The following is an 18,484-nucleotide window of genomic DNA, read 5'->3' on the forward strand; positions in this document are numbered from 1 at the left end:
AAAGCCACGAAATCCAGCCTGCAGATATTCCCGAGCATCCCTCACTGTTGAGCCGCCTTACAGGATTCAAGGGCTATATAAAGAAAACCTACCAGACATTTCTTGATGCAATACCAATTCAGCCCAAGTTAAAAATAAGTTTGGATGTTGTGACATTTCACTGAAAACCTGATTAAGCACTTGTCTTGCACAACACTGCTGATTTCTATGAAAAGTTAACTGAAGGACGAAAGGCTACGGGAATGGGAAAAAATATATATATACGTCTTTCTGCCAGTGGAAAATAGATCCCAGACACTGATAGCTGCAAACATCCCTTGCTGCAGAAATTTTTAATAATTAGGGAAAGAGCTGAGCACTCAAGTGTCGAGTTTAGCTCATCACAGGACTTTCATTTCAAGAGACGTCCTCCAGCACCTTCTGCTGCCGCTTGGCCAAAAGCAGCCACCAGATTTGTAAATTCACAGCTGAGATGCTGCACTGGGAATCTTTACTTACTTTCTTTATCCTTCTTTACACCATTTATTTGGGCAGCAATTCCAGATGCTTTTGTGTTTTTTGTTTTTTTTTAACACACACTCGTGGTTACAAGGGCCACGGAACCAGGCCCAATTACCCTGGCTCAGGGTACCAGGCATCCCTTCCCACTTTGTTCAAACCCCGTGCAGACCGACTGTCCTGCCATCTCTTTATGCTGCCACGTGCTGTAGGACGACTTCTTTCATTCACTTCCTAGGTCTTAATCCGCAGTGCTGTCCTTCCTTGTTTCTTAAGGCATTTGTCTTACACTGGTCATTTTAGATGGGATGTCTTCAGAGAGGTGCCTAATCCTAGCTTTTATTTTCTTTTGTTTTAATTGCCTAACATTACTCAAGGGAGGATAGCAGGGAATCTTTCTATTAAAAAAAAATAAAATACTATAATTAGAGACTTGCAAATTCTTGTGGTGCTTAGCTTTGTATAGGAACACTCAGATTCAAGAGCACCTGTGGAGCTCAGCGAAGATGTATGCATTTGTGCAACGTGGGGATTTTCAGCCCAGGCCAGAGCACACATACCCGAAGAAGCTACAATTCACTGTGTGAAAAACCGTCCCGGTCACACGTTCTGCAGCTTTGCAGTTCCAGTCCTCTCACATCCTGTCCTCTCTTATATTAGAAGCTTTGTAGCCCCGAGATTAATAGCAGTTGCAAGTTCAAAGGCAGTAAATGGAGCTACTTCAGTTACTCGAGCCAAAATTTAACACAGATGTCTTCTGAAGTACTAATACACTAACTGTTCAGTCACCATGTATTCCAGGATTAGAACAACATTAGCCAAAACTTTGATCTTTCTTAATTGATTTCTTTTACTTCGTATAAAAACAAGTTTGTATATACAAAAGCCATGGGAAATATATTTACATGTGATTAAATATACAAAGTTTTAGCACAGAGGCTCACCTTTACAAAATAAACGGTACTAAAATCTGTTACACGTTTTCTTGAAAATTTTCAGTCTCTTAGACATCAAGATGGATCTGTCTTCCCACTACACTACACTAATAAACCTTCTTAAAAACCCTCTATTTACCGTGAGAGGAAATACATTACATGCTAGACACACGTATTTACTGTAAGCACATGCACTCATAAGCCAGAAAAAGTTATCGATGGTTAAGGCATAATGCTCAATTTAATACTACCTAGGTACTAATGTGTTTAAAAAAAGTAAGCTAGCTCAACCTAATACCATTTACTGTTAGCCTATACTGATTTGTAAAGTTTAGTCAAATGCCACAATTGCATATGTGACCCAAGTCAAGATCCTGTAATGTGTAGAAGTATTGTCAAGGAAACCCCCAGACTGCTTATATGGATTGCATGAACAGAAATATCAGAGGGAAAGATGCAGATGGTCAAATCCTTGCTCTGAAGATCACACGGCAAGCAAATACATACAATTATTGAAGTCCCACATTTAAACCAATGCGATGATACATAAGCCTTGCTGACCTAAATTCAGGAAAGGTGAAATAGGGGGGACTGATTTTAGGTTTGCTGTGGATTTTCAGATAACTAAAGCATCATACCAAAATTGGTGGGTTTAGTATGTTCTAGTTTGAAACTCTTCTTAATTTATTTATTAGCCACCAAACGCAGTATAAATGAAGGTTCATTAGGAGAACCAGACACTCTCCAGCCTCTTCAGAGATGTGCCTGCTGTGTATGAGCACTTAGTGGTTTACAAAAACACTGCCCACAGACACAAAGCATTCGCAGAGCTCTGAAAAGAACAAGGACTTCAAGCTAACTTCTGTAATAAAAGGGTAAAAAAATCAGAGTTAATCAGTAAATACATTTGTAGGATACCAGATGTTACTGGCATGCATAGGTTGTCATATACCACCATTGTAACAGTAAGAAGAAAAATACGTATATGGATCAAAAGCTAAATAATTAAGGAAGCTCCCATGTATAGCACTGAAGTAAAGGGTAGAATAGGGTTTAAAAATAAAAGACTGAATACATCAAGCCAGAGTGCAACCGAGTATCCAATCTGAAAATACAAAATGAGGAATTCAGGCGCTGAGGGTGATCTTCCTCCGTCGAAGCGGGTAGTATCTTCTCTGTGGTGAATCTGCAGCTCTTTTCCTCTTGAACAAAGTGTAGGGATTTTTACTGGTGCCAGTGTCTGTTGGCGTGACCTCTCCCGGTGATACGAAGCTTTGGGCGTTATCTTCCTCCTTTGCATGACAACCAGCAAGAACTTCTTGCCGCAGCTTGCAGAGTTCCAGGGTTGGTTGCCAAGTTAGCGCTTGGGAAAAACCTTCTGCTCTTTCTATTAGCGCGGGGAGAGACTGCAAGAACAAATTGAGCATCTCGAGTTACATGGGAAAAGTAACGGCTACAATGAGCGAGATGTTAATTAGATTCTGACAGGCACAAAAGACGCAGTGTCTGCAGGGATGGTCCAGGTGAAGGCTGGGAACCCAGCGCTACCAGCCTAACAGCACAAGGGGCTGCACTCACAGCTCGTACCAACAGGATGCCAAGTTTCGGGGCTGCCTAATTCCAGCTCTGAGCTGAATCAGTATCACAGGAACACAGTTCGTGTCTGAGCTGGTGCTAATGTAATAAATGTCATGTGCATACCTCTTCAGGAGGTATTTTTCAGATGTTGCAGGTCCTAAAATCTCCATTAAAGAAAAAATGCCTCCTATCGCCACAGGTTATTCTTCCTTACTCCCAGCTGAGGGTGAGTTCTTTACAGCTATAACATCAGGAATCCAAACCTAAAGATGTGCTTGCTTCAAAAGTATACAAGCAGGCTCTTCTGTACAAAGCTATAACCAACAAGAGCTGGAACTCCTGTTTGATAACATTATCAGAACAAGAAAAGAAACAAATATCCCCTTGGAGCACACAGATCTCACCTTCATTGCCTCACCAATCTGTTCAGACACCGTTTCTGTCACCTGCTTCAGATCTGTGATGTAAGCATCTGCAGAAAAACATAAAGCTCAAATACACTTCTGAAACATAACTCCCCTTTCCTCCCTCAAAACTTGCTATTGGCTTTTTAGAATCAGACAGAAAAGCAGCAGAGTCCTTGTGTAAACCTTAAACCTACAACGCATCCCCTTTGTCAGAGTGCCGGGGATGACAGCTGAAGGGCTTTATCATAGCGTTATTACTCTTAATCACAGAAAATACAGTAGTGCTTAGAAGTCTCACCCCTTGCAAGCCACACAGTTCTTCACCAGAAATCCTACAGCTTATACAAAACATGAGCCACAGAGGCAGTATTTGAGTTAAAGGAAGAGGTTACAGTATATATATTTATCTGTTCTTAAACCTTTCAAGTTCACAGAATCACAGAATTGTAGGGGTTGGAAGGGTTCTCAAGAGACCATCAGGTCCAGCCCCCCTGCCAAAGCAGGTTCAAATTACATTATGTAATTACAATGTTCACACTACATTTGGAAAAAATGCACAAAAGAAGGAGCTTTTACAAAAAAGGCTACTTTTTCATCCTGGCTTAATTTACCGGGCGTTAACAACAGGAATACGGCCAGGCTGGATGCGGCTTTGGACAACCCAGCTTAGTGGGAGGTGTCCCTGCCCATGGCAGGGGGTAGGAACTGGACAGCCTTTAAGGTTCCTTCCAGCCCAAACCATTCTGTGATTCTATGAAAAAAAAAAAAAAAAAAGAGTGTAAACAACGTGAACAGCACTAATTCTGCTGGGTTAACAAGAAAAGAAAGAAAGAGAAGCTTTCAGGAGTACTGAGGCAGACAGCAGGTGCAGAATAGTGGGGAAAATGGTATGTATTTCATTGCTGTAGCAATATGCTAAGATCATCAACACATTATACATTTTTGCTGGTTGTTTTACAGACAATAATAATTCTTCTACTCAAGAGTTAAACTCTTAAAGTTACTATAAAAGAGTTTTGCATGTCCTCTGCCGTTATTCCATCTGTGGCACTATGCCATCAACAAAAACAGATAAGTAAGCGTGCTTCTGGGAACTAAGTAGTCTCACCTCCCACTAGTATTATTTTCCTGTAGGGTTTCGCCAGCGCCTGCAGTAAATACCCTGTTAGATTGTGCACATGCTCCTAAACCATTTCAGAGCAAAACACATCACCGTGCTTTGACTTCAAACTAGTCAGTACTACTGAGGATAATTTAAGTCAACTACTGAATTCTGGCGCAGTGATAGTGACCTCCTGCTGACACGTAGGAAGCAGCAGCTGGCTGTTTTGTTAGGCTGCCTTTTCCACGTGCCTGCTGTGCTAACCTCACAGGGCTTAGGAAACAATCCTTGCACGGACACGGATGTTAAAACGCACTATCATTCAGAATTTGGAAGGAAAAAGAGTCAAAGAGCAGCCTCTTTAATTACAACACAGGACATTCTCTAAAAGAAAGGCATGTCCATAATGAAGCATCCTTGAAGTAGAACATTGGCATTAGAAGACTCTATGAAGTTGTAAGGAAGGAGTTAAGTAAAAGTGAAAAAAATAATTACTAGGGTTATTTCAGTTACACAAGAAGATTGACACGCAGATGAAGTTTGCCTGCAGGAGTTCAGCTTTACATGGACAGCACTATATTCCTCAGTGTTCAAGGCTTTCCAAAACATAGGGAAATGAAAAAAGGAAATGAAAGGTATTGAGTAATCTAAACATTTTTGGTTTCTGGCCGCTGTACTTGCTAAACTGGGATACATAAACTTCCCAAAGACTACATAATACTAAAATTCAGCACAAACTCTCTGCTGTCTTGGCTAGGACTTTGCTGTTACCTAACCTAAAAAGGAAAACCATGGTGCAAGGTATTACTAGCTTATAGAAGCAGTTAATTCCTAACAGAGAAGCATAGACCTGGATGCTAGAAACCAAAAGGAATGCAGACGTGAAGTGACGCTCTTTACTGCTCCTGTTAGCTGTTTTGCTGCACAGCCTGGCATTTCTGGGAGCAATGTCTCCTGTTTACAAAGAGGAAACGATGCCTTGAGTGAAGCCAGATCAGCAGGGTGAGAACTGGAAGCTTCAGGTTTGCTTCTTGAACTCCAGTTATCACCTCTGCTTGTTAGGCCAGCTTTGCAGCAGCTGCAGTAATCCACAGTGAGGGTTCTGTCACCGTGCCCACTTCAAACAGCACTGGCAAATTGTGTCATTTTTTAGTGCTTCGTAACAGGCAAGACAAAACTTTCCATCTCCAAAGGCCAGCCTCAAACAAAGCACATCCCACTCTTCTATTGCAAAACACACCGCCTTATTCAAACTCCCTGGAACAAGGAATAACCTTGCAAAACCATGGAGCAAACTTATGATGTTTACAGTTTTACACAAGCAGGGTAAAATTCAATCCATGCTTCATCAGTGAGTACTACACAACTGCTTTCAATTCCCTGAAGAAACTGACCGATTAGGAAGAGAGAGTGGAGCATTTCTAGTATTTATATAAAGGCAACACAAGGACGGTCAAAGCATAATGTCAGCGGTCCACCTAGTTCTGCATCTTGCCTCTGCCACTGGTGGAGGAAAGAGGTAAGAAAACCTCCTGAGGGCGAGTATTTGACAGTTCCTACCCAATGCTCCCCCAGAGACCAGCTTTTGCCTTCAAGCACACTGTGTAACAGCAGACAGCATTCAGAATAAACTGATGCAGCAATACATTCAGTTATGACAAACTTCTAGCTGCTTTGGTTAATAAATTAAACAAGCCAATATATTTAAATAAATTTACAGAAGGGAAACTTGTGAAACATTTGCTGCAGGCCAGTAAGGTAGGCACTGTTCCCTCAGTACAGTTGCCCTCCCCTGAGAAATCATTACCTTGAGAAGGCTGTGACCTGATCTCTTCAGGAGTTACCACAGGCTGGTAGAGCTTCTGCAAAATCAAAAGAGAAAAAGTCTGAAATAATCTCTCACTTTAATAGATACTAATGTATACGCTGCAATTCGAACAATGGAGAATAGCTAACACAGTTAAATTCACTGTGAACATGGCTCCGAAATCTGCTTTGGTTTGTGGAATTCCAATTCTTAAAGCACGAGAATTTCTAAACTAAAACCCAGATGTTTTGGAAGAAGTACTGCCATCCGCTGTGTGCTGAGGAAAATGAACAGCTCTGACTTCTAGGGAACCATTCACAAAAGCAGGATGCTGTCACAGAGAAGCAAACCTCAACAACGGGTCCATGAAGACAAAAAGCTAAGAAAAAGAAAACCATTTAAATGACTATATCATATCCCTGGAGTTACTTACGCAAGAACAGGTACAGTCGTCTGCACAAACCAGGCTCTCTCACTTAACACCAGGGAACTGTGACATGAAGTTCTCTAATACTAATTAATATATTTGATATTTATTTTGAGGGCAGAGTTAGAAGTAAGAACCTACTTGGAAATAAGGAAACGAAGAGACATAGGAACGCAAGGTTTTTCTATCATCTGCAAGTTGTTTTCTCCACTTGAAGAGCTGTCCCTCATCCTTCTCCAACCAAAAAAAGCAGCAAGAGGAAAGTTACTTATTCCTCTCTGCAGTGTTATCAGAGTAACACTTTCAGAATCATACATGTTACTAGCAAGCCCACAGCATCAGCCCCAAACAGAAGAACACTGCTTGCAGCTATCCTCAAACAAACGGGAATATACTGAATGAAAACGTGTGAGATCATCTCCTGCTTTGGCAGTTACAGGGAGATTGCCACACTAAACGAGTGGTTCCCTCCACGTGAACTTTAGTTAAGTACGGCTTCTTCATAGCTGTTTTTTATGCCCCAGAAAACATGCATCAGGAGAGACACCAGGCTTAAAAAGGAACAGGAAAAGTCCACCAACTAAAGCAGAGAAAACACGAGTACCTTCGCAGAAATAGCTGGGAGGAAAAAAACGCTTCATTTACAGAGACACGCTAGAAACTTTCTGTGTTTTGCAGACACAATGAAAATAATCATCTGGTTGTGCTGTAGTAAAATCTGAAATGATCACCAGCAGAAGAAATGTAGTCTGAGAGGCATCCTAAGTAACCCTTCTACTTTAGTACTCGGGTAGAACATAGTTCCTTCCAAAAGGATCAAAAGGTCTCATTAAAATCTTGGTGCCACACAATAGCACACTTTATTTTAGTTAATTTTTTGGGTTTGATATACTTGACTTATTAACAACAGAGATCACAAAGGCATGATGTGTTAGAAAATATTTCAGATTGAAGACAAATACATATGCATGCACTTCTATTTACTGCCAATCCTCTACGCCTGGCTAACCTGGAGAGTTATTTACCTTTGTCAATTTTAGTCCTCTGAAATGCAACGCAGGCTCTTAAAAGACTTTAAAATGATGATAATAATCCCTTTCTTCTTTACCAGAGAATCACAGAGCGGTTGGGGCTGGGAAGGCCCTCTAGAGGCGGTTCAGTTCAAGCCCGTGCTGAAAGCAGGGCTAACTCCAGCAGGTTGCTCAGGACTGCACCACGCCAGCGACTCCTCGCTGGACCTGATGCAGTTTCCCCACGCCTTCCTCGGACCGAGGAGCCCAGCAGGACCCGATGCTCCCGGCCTGTGTCACCAGGGCTGAGCAGAGGGCAGGAAGAAGACCAGCTGGCCTCAGCCTGCCGGCAGCTCTTCAGCTGGGGGCCTCCTCTGCCACAAGGGCGCGCTTCTGGCCCACGGTCAGCTCAGCAGCCAGGTCCGTCCTGCAGAGCTGCTTTCCAGCCGGGCGCCCCCACATCCACCAGCTCCATGTACGTGTCCCTTGGGTTGGTCGGGGATGGCTCCCTCTGTAAGTCCACGCGGGCCACTTCCACCTGTCCATCACCTTCCCAGGGACGGGCAGCTCCTGGCTCGCAGGTCTGCAGTTCCCTGGATCCTCCTTTTTTCCCGTTCCTGGTGACAGGGCTGACGTTTCCTTTCTTCCAGCACTCAGGGACCTCCCCCATTTGCCATGGTATTGCAGAGATAACCAAAAGTCCCCTTTTAACAGCCTCATTGTGGACACATCCCAGCAGGACATGGAGAACGGGACCGAGTGCATGAGCCAGTCCTGAGTCACTGCCTGAAGACCCACGGTGCGTGCCCTGGTGATGTAAATGTTCCCAGCCTGACGCTCCTCTGCCCTTCCCCTGAAGTTCTCCTTGCTTCACTGCCTCCCACAGCTCCCAGGGGCCTGTGGTTCCTGAAGGCAAATCTTACCAGGAAGGACCAAGGCGAAAAAGGGATTAAGTTTCTCATCCGTTTCCATGTCCTTTGTCATCAGCCTCAGTCAGAAGCAGCCCCTGGTCCTCCTCTTGATACACCTGCAGAAGCCCTTGCTGCCATGGCTAAATTCATCTCCAGGTGGCCTTTGGCTTTCCCTATCCCTATGTGCTACAGAACCCCTGTGAACTACAGCTTGCTAAATGTCAAGGCTTTCCTTGCTAACTGTTTAACTCGCTGAACTGCAAGGCAGCAGTTCATTTACGTGCTTTCCTGTGCTTCCAACGTGAAGAACGCAATTCTCAAGTCTTTACCGAGTCAGAAATCCTATGGAAAAGCAGTAACACTTCAGCCACGGGAAGTTCATATTACAGCACGCACATAATTAGGAAGAGGGAAGGAAAATATTTCTGGATTTCTGTAGCAAATACTTTAACCTTCTATCCTGCTTAAAGTTTCTGAACAGAAGGCAGTAAATCATCTCATTTGTTTACAAACACATGCACACACAGAAATGGCTCAGTGTGCCACAGTCCAGATGTCCCTCTGTTTTGCTCCTAGATTCAAATTACTTTTTTTTCCTCCAAAACCACATATCATAAAGCCACTAACCTGCCACAAAAACAACATGGTTTAAGACCTTATCCTAGAGTTAGACACTAAAAATGTACTTCAAGAGATGGGAATGTCACAGTTCTTTAGGATATCAAAGTGAAGGATGGAAAGAAAATTGACTCCTAATTAACCAGCAAGTAAGCAGGAGGCAGGTCTAATGTAATTACAGAAAAGAAACTTAACCAAGAACAGGAATGGGTCGTTTAATACCTATAATTACTTTACACTCAGTGTCAAAAAACAGAAATTGCTGAACCCATTAATTATCCACATTACTTCTTTTCCTTCTTAACTGAAATTGCTCAATGTAGTTACCAGCTCAACAGAAGTGCTCAGGGAAAACAGACTTCTTTTTGAAAGTCAAATACCGTGTGTGATAATATCTATCCGCACGTATCATAAATTTAATACGTTAAACGACCTTCAGACAAGAATTTCAGAAACCCAGCTTTGACAAGATTCATAGACATATAATGGCTTGTAAGCTGTAACTCACCACATTGAAGCAATCTGCCTAAGTAACTTGCTGAAATGTGCCACAGGCCCACTTCCCTCATAGTCACAGCAGTCTGTAGTAATCCTTACCTTATGGAAGATAAATTACTGCTAATTAATGCAAAGAAACAAAGCTCAATGTTTGAGCAACCTGGTCTAGTGGGAGGTGTCCCAGCCCATGGCAGGGGAGGTGGAATTAGATGATCTGTAAGGTTCCTTCCAACCCAAACCAGTCTGGGATTCCATGATTTATTCCAAGTTACATACAGCAGCTACTGTAAGCAAAGGGCTTCTGAAAAATCTGAGGTTACTCACCAACATTTCTTGCTCTGCTTTCATGCTTTGGATAACATGTACCAGTATCTTCTTAGGCCACTGCTTACGCTTTGTTGATGTCTCTACTATAAGTTCATCAAACTGGTCTTCAAGAATTTTGATGTAGGAACCTAAAAATGCCAAGCACACAAAGTTATTGTAACAATGCTCCTACCCACAATGTTTCTTTCCTTTGAGACAAAATTGTAAGGACAAAGACATCTTTAGAACTGAAATAAGAAATGAAATGTGAGTATCAAACAAGATGAATGTCTGTTCTGGATCCCAGTGTAAAGCAGTACAGAAATCAGAGCACAACTTCCTGCTGACTAGTTACTTTTGAAGTAAGGGAGCTGGGGTGAGGATGGGACAGGGGAGGCAGGGAACAATCTGGGGAAAAAATCCAAACCACATTTCTCTGTGTGCTCTGAATCTGACAAAAGTCTGACAAGGATCTCTTCATGTAATTTGTTTAAAATTTTTTAAAGCTTAAGACACTGTTTTAAAACTGGTTTCAAGATTTAGACAAGTAAATGCCTGTACTGGCTTGATGTCACACGTCATCACTACAAACCCCAAAAAAATCACAAGAGTTATGGAAAAAAAAACACAAAACAACAGAATTAACTTTGTCTAACTGAAAGGTAATGCATATTTCTATATTCTTCCATTTGCACACTTATAATTCTCCAACCAGTGGAGATTCAAAACCTTGACAGTAGTCTTGCAGTATAATTTTTAAATTTAATTTTGCAAACTCCTTAGGACTTAAATTCACAGTTATCACTAAAACATTGAGCATAGCTTGCAAGCCACACAATGTTTTCAGTCTACTGGTAACAAATGGATTTTGAGCACCCTCTCTTGGTCAATCTGTGCAGAATCAGATGATTGTAAAACTCAGAAAGGCAAAAAACAAGTTTAAGAGTTTGTGAGGTTTTCTGAGCCACTGGTCAACAGGAATACCTGAAGGCACAAAATGCCAGATCAGTTGGTGGTTCAAACTGGCTCAGAGATGAGCACATGCTTATATTTACGTCAAATTAAAATGCACAACGCAGTCCTTACACCTGCTTTATGCCAACTGCAGGAAGGTAAACAGTACCTCAGCTAGCATGAGGTTGGATTTATGCAGAGGATAACCTACATTAAAACGTAACCATCCAAAGATTTCCTGTTAAGAAAACCCTGTAAAGAATTGTTAAGTAAATCTGAATTAGCTGAGTGAGCCTGAATCAGTTTAGCATTTTGCATTATGAGACCAGTGCATGCAGCCTTGACAACGAAGTCAAACCTGGTCTTGGTATCTCGTGAAACCTGCATTTAGGATTATTTTATAAATGCACCCACTGAAAATAATGGATAAACATTTCACTCTGATGTATCCAGTCCTCATGCCGTCTGGATAGCCTCTGATGAACTCACTCCAGTTCTTCACCCTTTACTAAAATGAGGCAAATCATGCCTGACAGATCTGTTGTCCTTCTATGGTGGGGTTACAGCACTGATATGGGAAGAGCAACTGACATCATCCACCTGGACTTGTGCAAAGCATTTGACACTGTCGTGCATAACTGCCCCATGTCCCTAAGCTGCAGAGATGTGGATTTGACAGACGGACCGCTTGGTAGATAAGGAGTTGGCCAGATGGTCGCACTCAAGGAGCTGGCCTGATGTCCAGGTGGAGACCAGTGACGAGTGGCGTTCCTCAGGGGTCTGTACTGGGACCAGTGCTATTTAACAGCTTTGCTGGCAACAAGGAGAGTGGGATCGAGTGTACCATCTGCAAGTTTGCTGACAACACCAAGCTGTGTGGTGCGGCTGACACGCTGGGCAGAAGGGATGCCATCCAGAGGGACCTGGACAGGCTTGAGAGATGCACCCACGCAAATCTCATGAAGCTCAACAAGGCCAAGTTTAAGGTCCTGCACCTGGGCTGGGGCGATCCCAAGCACAAACACAGGCTGGGCAGAGGATGGACTGGGAGCTGAGTCCTGGTGGGTAACAATCTCAACGGGAGCACCCCACGAAGCCAGCTGTACCCCAGGCTGCACAAAAAGCAGCGTGGCCAGCGGCTCCTCATACAAAGCCAAGCCTGAGCTCCGCCTCATCCACACCACGAACAGACAACCAAGAGGCACTCAGCACAAACAAACAGATAATGAAACCCGCGATAAATGAACGAGCAGCCCCACGTACCGCAGGGCTCGGAGCTGGCCGAGGCGTCCCCCCAGGGCTGCCCGTTAATGGTGACGTTCTCCCGCACCGCCGCCTCGAAGTTCTGCAAGAGATTCAAGGGCTGCAAAACTCCTGGGCGACACCAGCAGCAGGTTAAGACGCTTTCCTGACCAGGGATCGCCCAGGGATCGCCTCAGGGATCGAGTCCCCGTCCCTCAGCGCCCCGTCCCTGAAGCACCCCCGGGGTGGGGACGCCCCCCCCGCGGGCCCTTCCCTGCCTCCCTCCCCGGCTCCCCAGCCCCGTCCCGGCCGCCTCACCCACAGCACATCGTCCTCAGCGGGGCCTCCCGGCTGCCCGGCCGCCAGCGCCCGCAGGAAGGGCGCGCAGAGCCCCAGCAGCCGCTCCAGGCCCCGCCGCGAGCAGCAGCGAACCCTCGGGTCTCGGCCGGCGGCCGCCCCGGCCGCCATTTCCCGCCTCCGCCCAGCCCCAAAATGCCGGCCCGGAAGCGGAACGCGGCGGGCAGAGATGGCGGCGGGGCGGCCGGTGGATTGCCACTGCCACCTCGCCGCGCCCTGCTTCCAGCCGGTGAGGGGAGGGAGAGGGATGGATGCACGGGTGCAGGGAGGGATGGATGGGTGCTGGGATTGGTGCTGAGGCGCTGCCTCTCTCCCGCAGGATGTGGCGGCTGTGGTGCGGGCAGCAGAGGAGGTGAGGCGAGGCGAGGCGAGGCGATGGGAGGCAGCACCCCCAAACCCCGAGCCCCGTCCCCTCCATCGCCCTCCCCGCTCTTCAGCACCTTTTTCCCGGCTGTGGCAGGCGGCCGTGGCGGCGCTGGTGGTGGTGGCGGAGCAGGCGGCGGAGTTCTGCAGAGTGATGGAGCTGTCCGAGAGGTGCGGGGTTTGGGGGTGTCCCGTCTCCCCTCCGTCCCCCCCATCTTATTTTCCACAGGCAGACACCGCCGCCCCAGCGAGAGCCCCCACGCGTGACCCCGAGTCGTCGTGAGGGGCTGCTTTGACAGCTGGTGAAGACAACTTGCCCTCTGCCTTGGTCAGGCTGGCCTTGCGTCTCTGTGTAACTTGCTCACTGTCCCCACATAACTCGCCTTCCACCCCGCGCTCTCTGGCTTGTCTCCCTGTGCTCCTTCACGCTGTTCTGTGCCCAGGTTCCCAGGATTTGTGGTGCCGTGCCTAGGGGTTCACCCCGTCCAAGAAGTTTCTCCAGAAGAGCAACGCAGCGTGACTCTGCAGGTAAAACACTGTGGGTTGGGTCAGCCCAGTTATGGTGACACTAGGGCTGCCCTGAAAATGCAACGTAGTGTTCCAGTTTGCCTAATTTAACATTAGATCTGCTCAGTGATTTTTATTTTTCTGTAACACGGAAGATGCAGTAGACCGAATCCCAGGTCTCTCAACACTGCCATTTGTCCGTGTGAAGTGTACAGCAGGCGTGTTCGCTGAAGTCTTCTGGCAGTGTTACAGATGCCACGGTGAAACAGTTCAAAGAAATCCCAAATGGGTGGTTTGTTTATAGGAACAGAATGTGTGCATGCTTGCAGATGGCCCTTTGTTGTCATGGGGAGCGGGAGGATACCAATTTGTGCCTGAAAAATTTTAACGTGAAAAACTTGGAGAGCTGTCTGCAGCCATATAATACTACCAGACTTTTTATGGGCCTTGGTTTTGTTACCTCTTCTGCTCCTGTGGAAAGAGCAACATGAAGTGAGGGCTCATTGAGTAAAGCAGAAAAATCCTTCAGGGCCCTAAAACTACTCAGCTCCTAGTAATAGCAAGTTCTGGAAACAGAATTTAAAAGCAATAAAGGGAAATCCATTTTAATCACATGACTGAATTCATACTGCTTCCATCTGATAAGGGCAATAAGGATCGCTTCTTTACTTTGTTCTTGCAGGATCTGGATGCTGCATTGCCCCTTATTGAACTCTACAAAGATAAACTGGTGGCAATTGGAGAAGTAAGCAGAATTCTATAATTTAAATGTCTCTGGATTCAGCATTAAAAAAAAAAGTTGAACTTTGTCACTTCTCTTCTTGTACCACAGGTAGGACTAGATTTCACTCCCAGATTTGCCAGCACGGATGAACAGAAGGAAGAACAGAGACAGGTTTTGATTAAGCAGGTTGAGTTAGCAAGAAGACTGGATTTGCCTTTGTAAGTGTTGTTTATACTAGTAGAAGAACTTGCTGTATCTCAATCTATGGAAATATTTCCCAGGATTTATCATTACTAAGAACCTATAGAACTCGCGTGGCTTAAGCTGTTACTAGTGTCCTGTCAGTCTCCAGCTGAAGATGTAGTTATAGAATTTTCCCTATGTTTGCCCTTGAATACTGTATCTTGTCCTTACTATGTTGTTGATATATCTTCACTATAGCTAAAATTATTTATATGTATATCTCTAGATTTTTTTTTCCAGATTAAAAGTGTAATACAGATTACTTTCTTCCTAACCTGCTGTTGGTTTGTGTTTGTTGAAAAAAAACTACATAGATATATACATGTGTTTTGCTGAATTTCCTAATGCCAGGCCTCTCCTTGGTGTGCAGAAATGTTCACTCTCGCTCAGCTGGAAGGCCAACCATTAATCTCTTAAAGGAACAAGGTATGCTTCTAATGCTTCTTTTTTTTTTTTTTCCTTCATGGCTTTTTTTTTTTTTTTTTAAAAAAAAACAGGATTTCTTCTGTCTTGTTCTGCCTTCATTACCAGTTTGTGTACAAGAAACCTGGGAGGACTAGTGCAGAGACTCTAGTCATTCTTGGTGGGCCTGAGGTCTAGTTGGTAGGTGATATCATGGACCTACAGCAAACACTACTAATGAGTTGGTTTGTTTCTTTTCTCTGAGGTGCTTCGAAGGTGTTGCTTCATGCATTTGATGGGAAGCCATCTGTAGCAATGGAAGGGGTGAAAGCCGGATACTACTTCTCCATTCCTCCTTCCATTATAAGGAGTGAACAGGTAACATTTTAAGGGGATTGCACCTTCTCAGCGGTTGGGGATTGCAGTTTATAACTGGTAGCTTTCCATGGTGGTAAGCATGCCTGCATTTTTACCATGCAGCTCTAAAGGATGCTTGGGTTTGTTTTCTTTTTTCTTTTTAAGTCTGTACAGTTTGAAGTGGGACTAGCAGTACTCATTTATGATTACAGTCACTTTTTCCTTGATAGAAATTCCTGCTTTCGGTTACTTATAAAATGGCTTTTTTACTTGGGCTAAATTTCTCTTTGGGCCTTTTGCCTTAGTTTTTGGGGAAATTTTGGCTGAAACAGTTGAGCTATTCCTCAGAAACAGGGGTTAAGAAAATAGATGTTTTCCCTCATTTTAATGTGTTCTGATTAACTTTTCTTTGGAAACTTCTGACACTAGTGTTTTAGAGTAGGGACATGGTGTGGAAAAAAAATAGATTCTATCTTGGTGCTATGAGGCTTTTGTTCAAAAGGAAATCTACTTGAAATTGACTAAGTTACAGGCCTTTGAGAAATAGTTATTAGTCAATGGCATGCCTTGCAAAGCATTAGAAAAATTGCTTAAAGACAGTGTTGGCCAGTTTCAGCCCTGGACTTAGTGAAACTGCTCATTCAATTTTTCCTCTGGACTGCTGCAAACTTTGCTAACTTCTCGGGTAGCCATCTCTTTCCATCCATCATCAACTTCTGTAACACAATCTGGAAATGTAAGAAAGGAAGAGGCATGATTCGAGTGGAGGGGGTGTGAGGGATGGATATAGATGGGGATGAGGGTAGGAATCTGCAGAAAGGAAAGGAAACTGGGGCTGCGGGGTGAAAGAGGTGAGAAAAAGGATACACAAATATATATACAGAAAATTGGCAAATTAAAAATGCATTGGCAAGTCTAATTGTAGGGCATTCAATAATGTGCAATATAATAATGTAATAAAATAACAATGGATTCAGTGTTAAGATAATACTAGTGCTTCAGGTATTTAGAGTCGCAGAAAATAGGATAATCCTGTTTTGAGGGGACTTCTTGAGCAGCTCCTGGTATTCTTGCTGCCATTCTAAAATTGTTGATAGCATACGGATCTTTTAAATGCCAAGCCTATCCTTCCATCTTACATTTTTTCCACAGGTCTAAGTTCATAAAGCATTTAATAGCTGTCTTTATTTTCTTCAAGAAGCAGAAACTTGTGAAACTGTTACCTCTGGAAAGTATATGCTTGGAAACTGACTCTCCAGCTCTGGGGCCTGAAAAACAGGTAAATGATGGGTGGACTTATGCGTTTGCATGTCCAAAACCATGCCTTATGGAGATTACTTCATTCTCTTGTGCTAGTAAGTAGAGTAGACATGGTCAAGGGATGGAAATCAGAGAATTAGCTAGAGAGGTAGTGTTCCCAAGGCTGGGAAAGGAAAAGAAATTACAGGAACGGTCAAAGAAGAAAATAATGCAAGGGTAGATGTATGCAGAACTGAAGTGGGACTAAAGGTGGCAGGAAGTATTGAACCTGAAACACTTGTCACCTGGAGAGATCTATAATTTGATTTTTTTTTTTTTGTCTTTCTGTTTTTCAGGTGAGAAATGAACCAAAAAACATTTACATTGCTGCAGAATACATTGCCAAAATTAAAGGAATTCCAGTTGAAGAAGTTATAGAAGTGACGACACAAAATGCACTGAAAGTATTCCCCAAACTGCGGAACTTTGTTCGTGTATAAACTTAGAAACTGAAATAAATAATGTTGCAGCAGCTATTAGTTATGGCATGATAAATAAAACTGACATACATCTTGTCCTTAATGGAGTTTGTTGGAAAGCTCAAGGAGTGAGCACAGTGTTACACAGATACAAGTTATAACAAACTCAAGTTTCTGAAAGACCTTCTTTTGTACACACCTTTGTTACCTCTTAAATTGAGATAAAAGTATCTTGGATCTTTCATGTTTCAGAGTGAATGCTTCGTTAAGAAGAGCACCACGGAATTTATGGGTTTAATTTCTGAGTCCTTGATCCTAGCCTAGGAGATGGCTAACGTGCTTAATGTCCCTCTCATTTCTTAATTCCAATGGCTGGAAGTGACTTGGCTGTGGGCCCACACATGTGATATAAGCTCTGCTATGGCCCGCAGACTGCACATCCCAGTCTGAGCTGTGAGAAAGCTCCAGCTGGATGGATGTTCTGTGTGTGTCATGTGGACCAGGCTCTGAGTGAAGCAGAAACAGCAGCTCCACTTGCCTTCTAAATAAAGTTGAAAAAAGAATTACTGCCTTTCTACTCCCTCCTTTTCACTTGCATGCAGTAACTTAACAGCTGCTCAGATCTCAGATATTTTGAGAAGGGTTTGCTTTTGTTTATTTATGTATTTACTTGAATCGTGCTGGGTTTGGACTTATTTCAGGGACTTCTTTCTGCTCAGTGTCAGGAGATGAAGGAGTGAAAGGGAGACAAACCTGTTCTCCGTATTCTCTAAATTCTCCAAATTTGTCTCATTTTCTTGGAGGGACTTGTCTACTGTGGATTCTGCCACACTGCTTTTTTTTTTTTCCTAAAAACTGAATATTGTGCTGCCTCACAGCACCCATATAGATGTGGGCTTGCTGAAATACTGAGCAAAATTTTGTTGACTATATAACAGCGACGTAGTAGGGGAGTTATGTTGAAGAATGGCTCAAAGAGCAAGGGCACGGGTCCCTAGAGGAGTTGTACAAGCAAAGGCAAAGAAAATGCAGAGTTTATAGCCATGGAGTAGGCCGGATGAGAAGCATTCTTGTGAAAATATGCAAGGGGCAGTCTGTCCTTGAGAGAGAGATAAACAGGTGGATCTGAGGCCTGGGAAGATAAGGGAGTAGCTTATGCGCTGTAACCGCAAGTAGGAGAAACAGTGTTTTTTGCAACACTTTTAGGCTTAGCCAATAGGATAGTAACCAGTAGGCATAATTATAGCTGTGTGTATAAATATATGGATATCTGCGCAATAAAGTTGAAGCTTGTATTACCACTCATATTGAGTTGATCACTTGCTTCCCTGCGCCGTAAATCGGAGGGCTCCCGCACCCGACAGAGTTACAAATGACAATTGTTCTGAGAGTCAGACAGAGAAGTGGAGGCTTTATCTCTATGTATGGAGTTGGGAAAGAGGGGAGGGTTTAAAGCTCAGTGAAGAAAAAAGGGAATTATTATGCTCCCAAGTGAACACATTTAAAGAGTTGAACTCCCT

General features: G+C 43.8%; 2 protein-coding genes across 5 annotated transcripts; one reads left to right on the plus strand and one right to left on the minus strand.

Moving 5' to 3' along the window:
- Window positions 1-1,328: 1,328 nt before the first annotated feature.
- Window positions 1,329-12,778, minus strand: NSL1 (NSL1 component of MIS12 kinetochore complex). Its single transcript, XM_032184833.1, has 6 exons — window positions 12,612-12,778; window positions 12,315-12,396; window positions 10,116-10,246; window positions 6,328-6,382; window positions 3,416-3,483; window positions 1,329-2,839 (listed from the first exon to the last, which is right to left on the minus strand). Exons 1-6 carry the CDS (start codon window positions 12,759-12,761, stop codon window positions 2,561-2,563), a joined length of 765 nt encoding a protein of 254 aa, XP_032040724.1. The 5' UTR covers window positions 12,762-12,778; the 3' UTR covers window positions 1,329-2,560.
- TATDN3 (TatD DNase domain containing 3) lies at window positions 12,749-17,985 on the plus strand. 4 transcript variants are annotated; one of them, XM_032184832.1, is made up of 10 exons: window positions 12,749-12,879; window positions 12,970-13,002; window positions 13,088-13,184; window positions 13,457-13,541; window positions 14,203-14,265; window positions 14,353-14,462; window positions 14,858-14,913; window positions 15,155-15,267; window positions 16,445-16,525; window positions 17,217-17,985. In XM_032184832.1, exons 1-10 carry the CDS (start codon window positions 12,786-12,788, stop codon window positions 17,286-17,288), a joined length of 804 nt encoding a protein of 267 aa, XP_032040723.1. In that variant the 5' UTR covers window positions 12,749-12,785; the 3' UTR covers window positions 17,289-17,985. The 4 variants fall into 4 exon arrangements, with proteins under 4 accessions (XP_032040723.1, XP_032040719.1, XP_032040720.1 ...); XM_032184828.1 differs by lacking the exon at window positions 17,217-17,985 and adding an exon at window positions 16,842-17,017; XM_032184829.1 differs by lacking the exon at window positions 17,217-17,985 and adding an exon at window positions 16,842-17,017 and having other exon boundaries at window positions 16,448-16,525.
- The last annotated feature ends 499 nt before the right edge of the window (window positions 17,986-18,484 follow it).

The sequence above is a fragment of the Aythya fuligula genome, chromosome 3, assembly GCF_009819795.1.
Source record: "Aythya fuligula isolate bAytFul2 chromosome 3, bAytFul2.pri, whole genome shotgun sequence".
Classification (NCBI taxonomy): Eukaryota; Metazoa; Chordata; class Aves; order Anseriformes; family Anatidae; genus Aythya; species Aythya fuligula.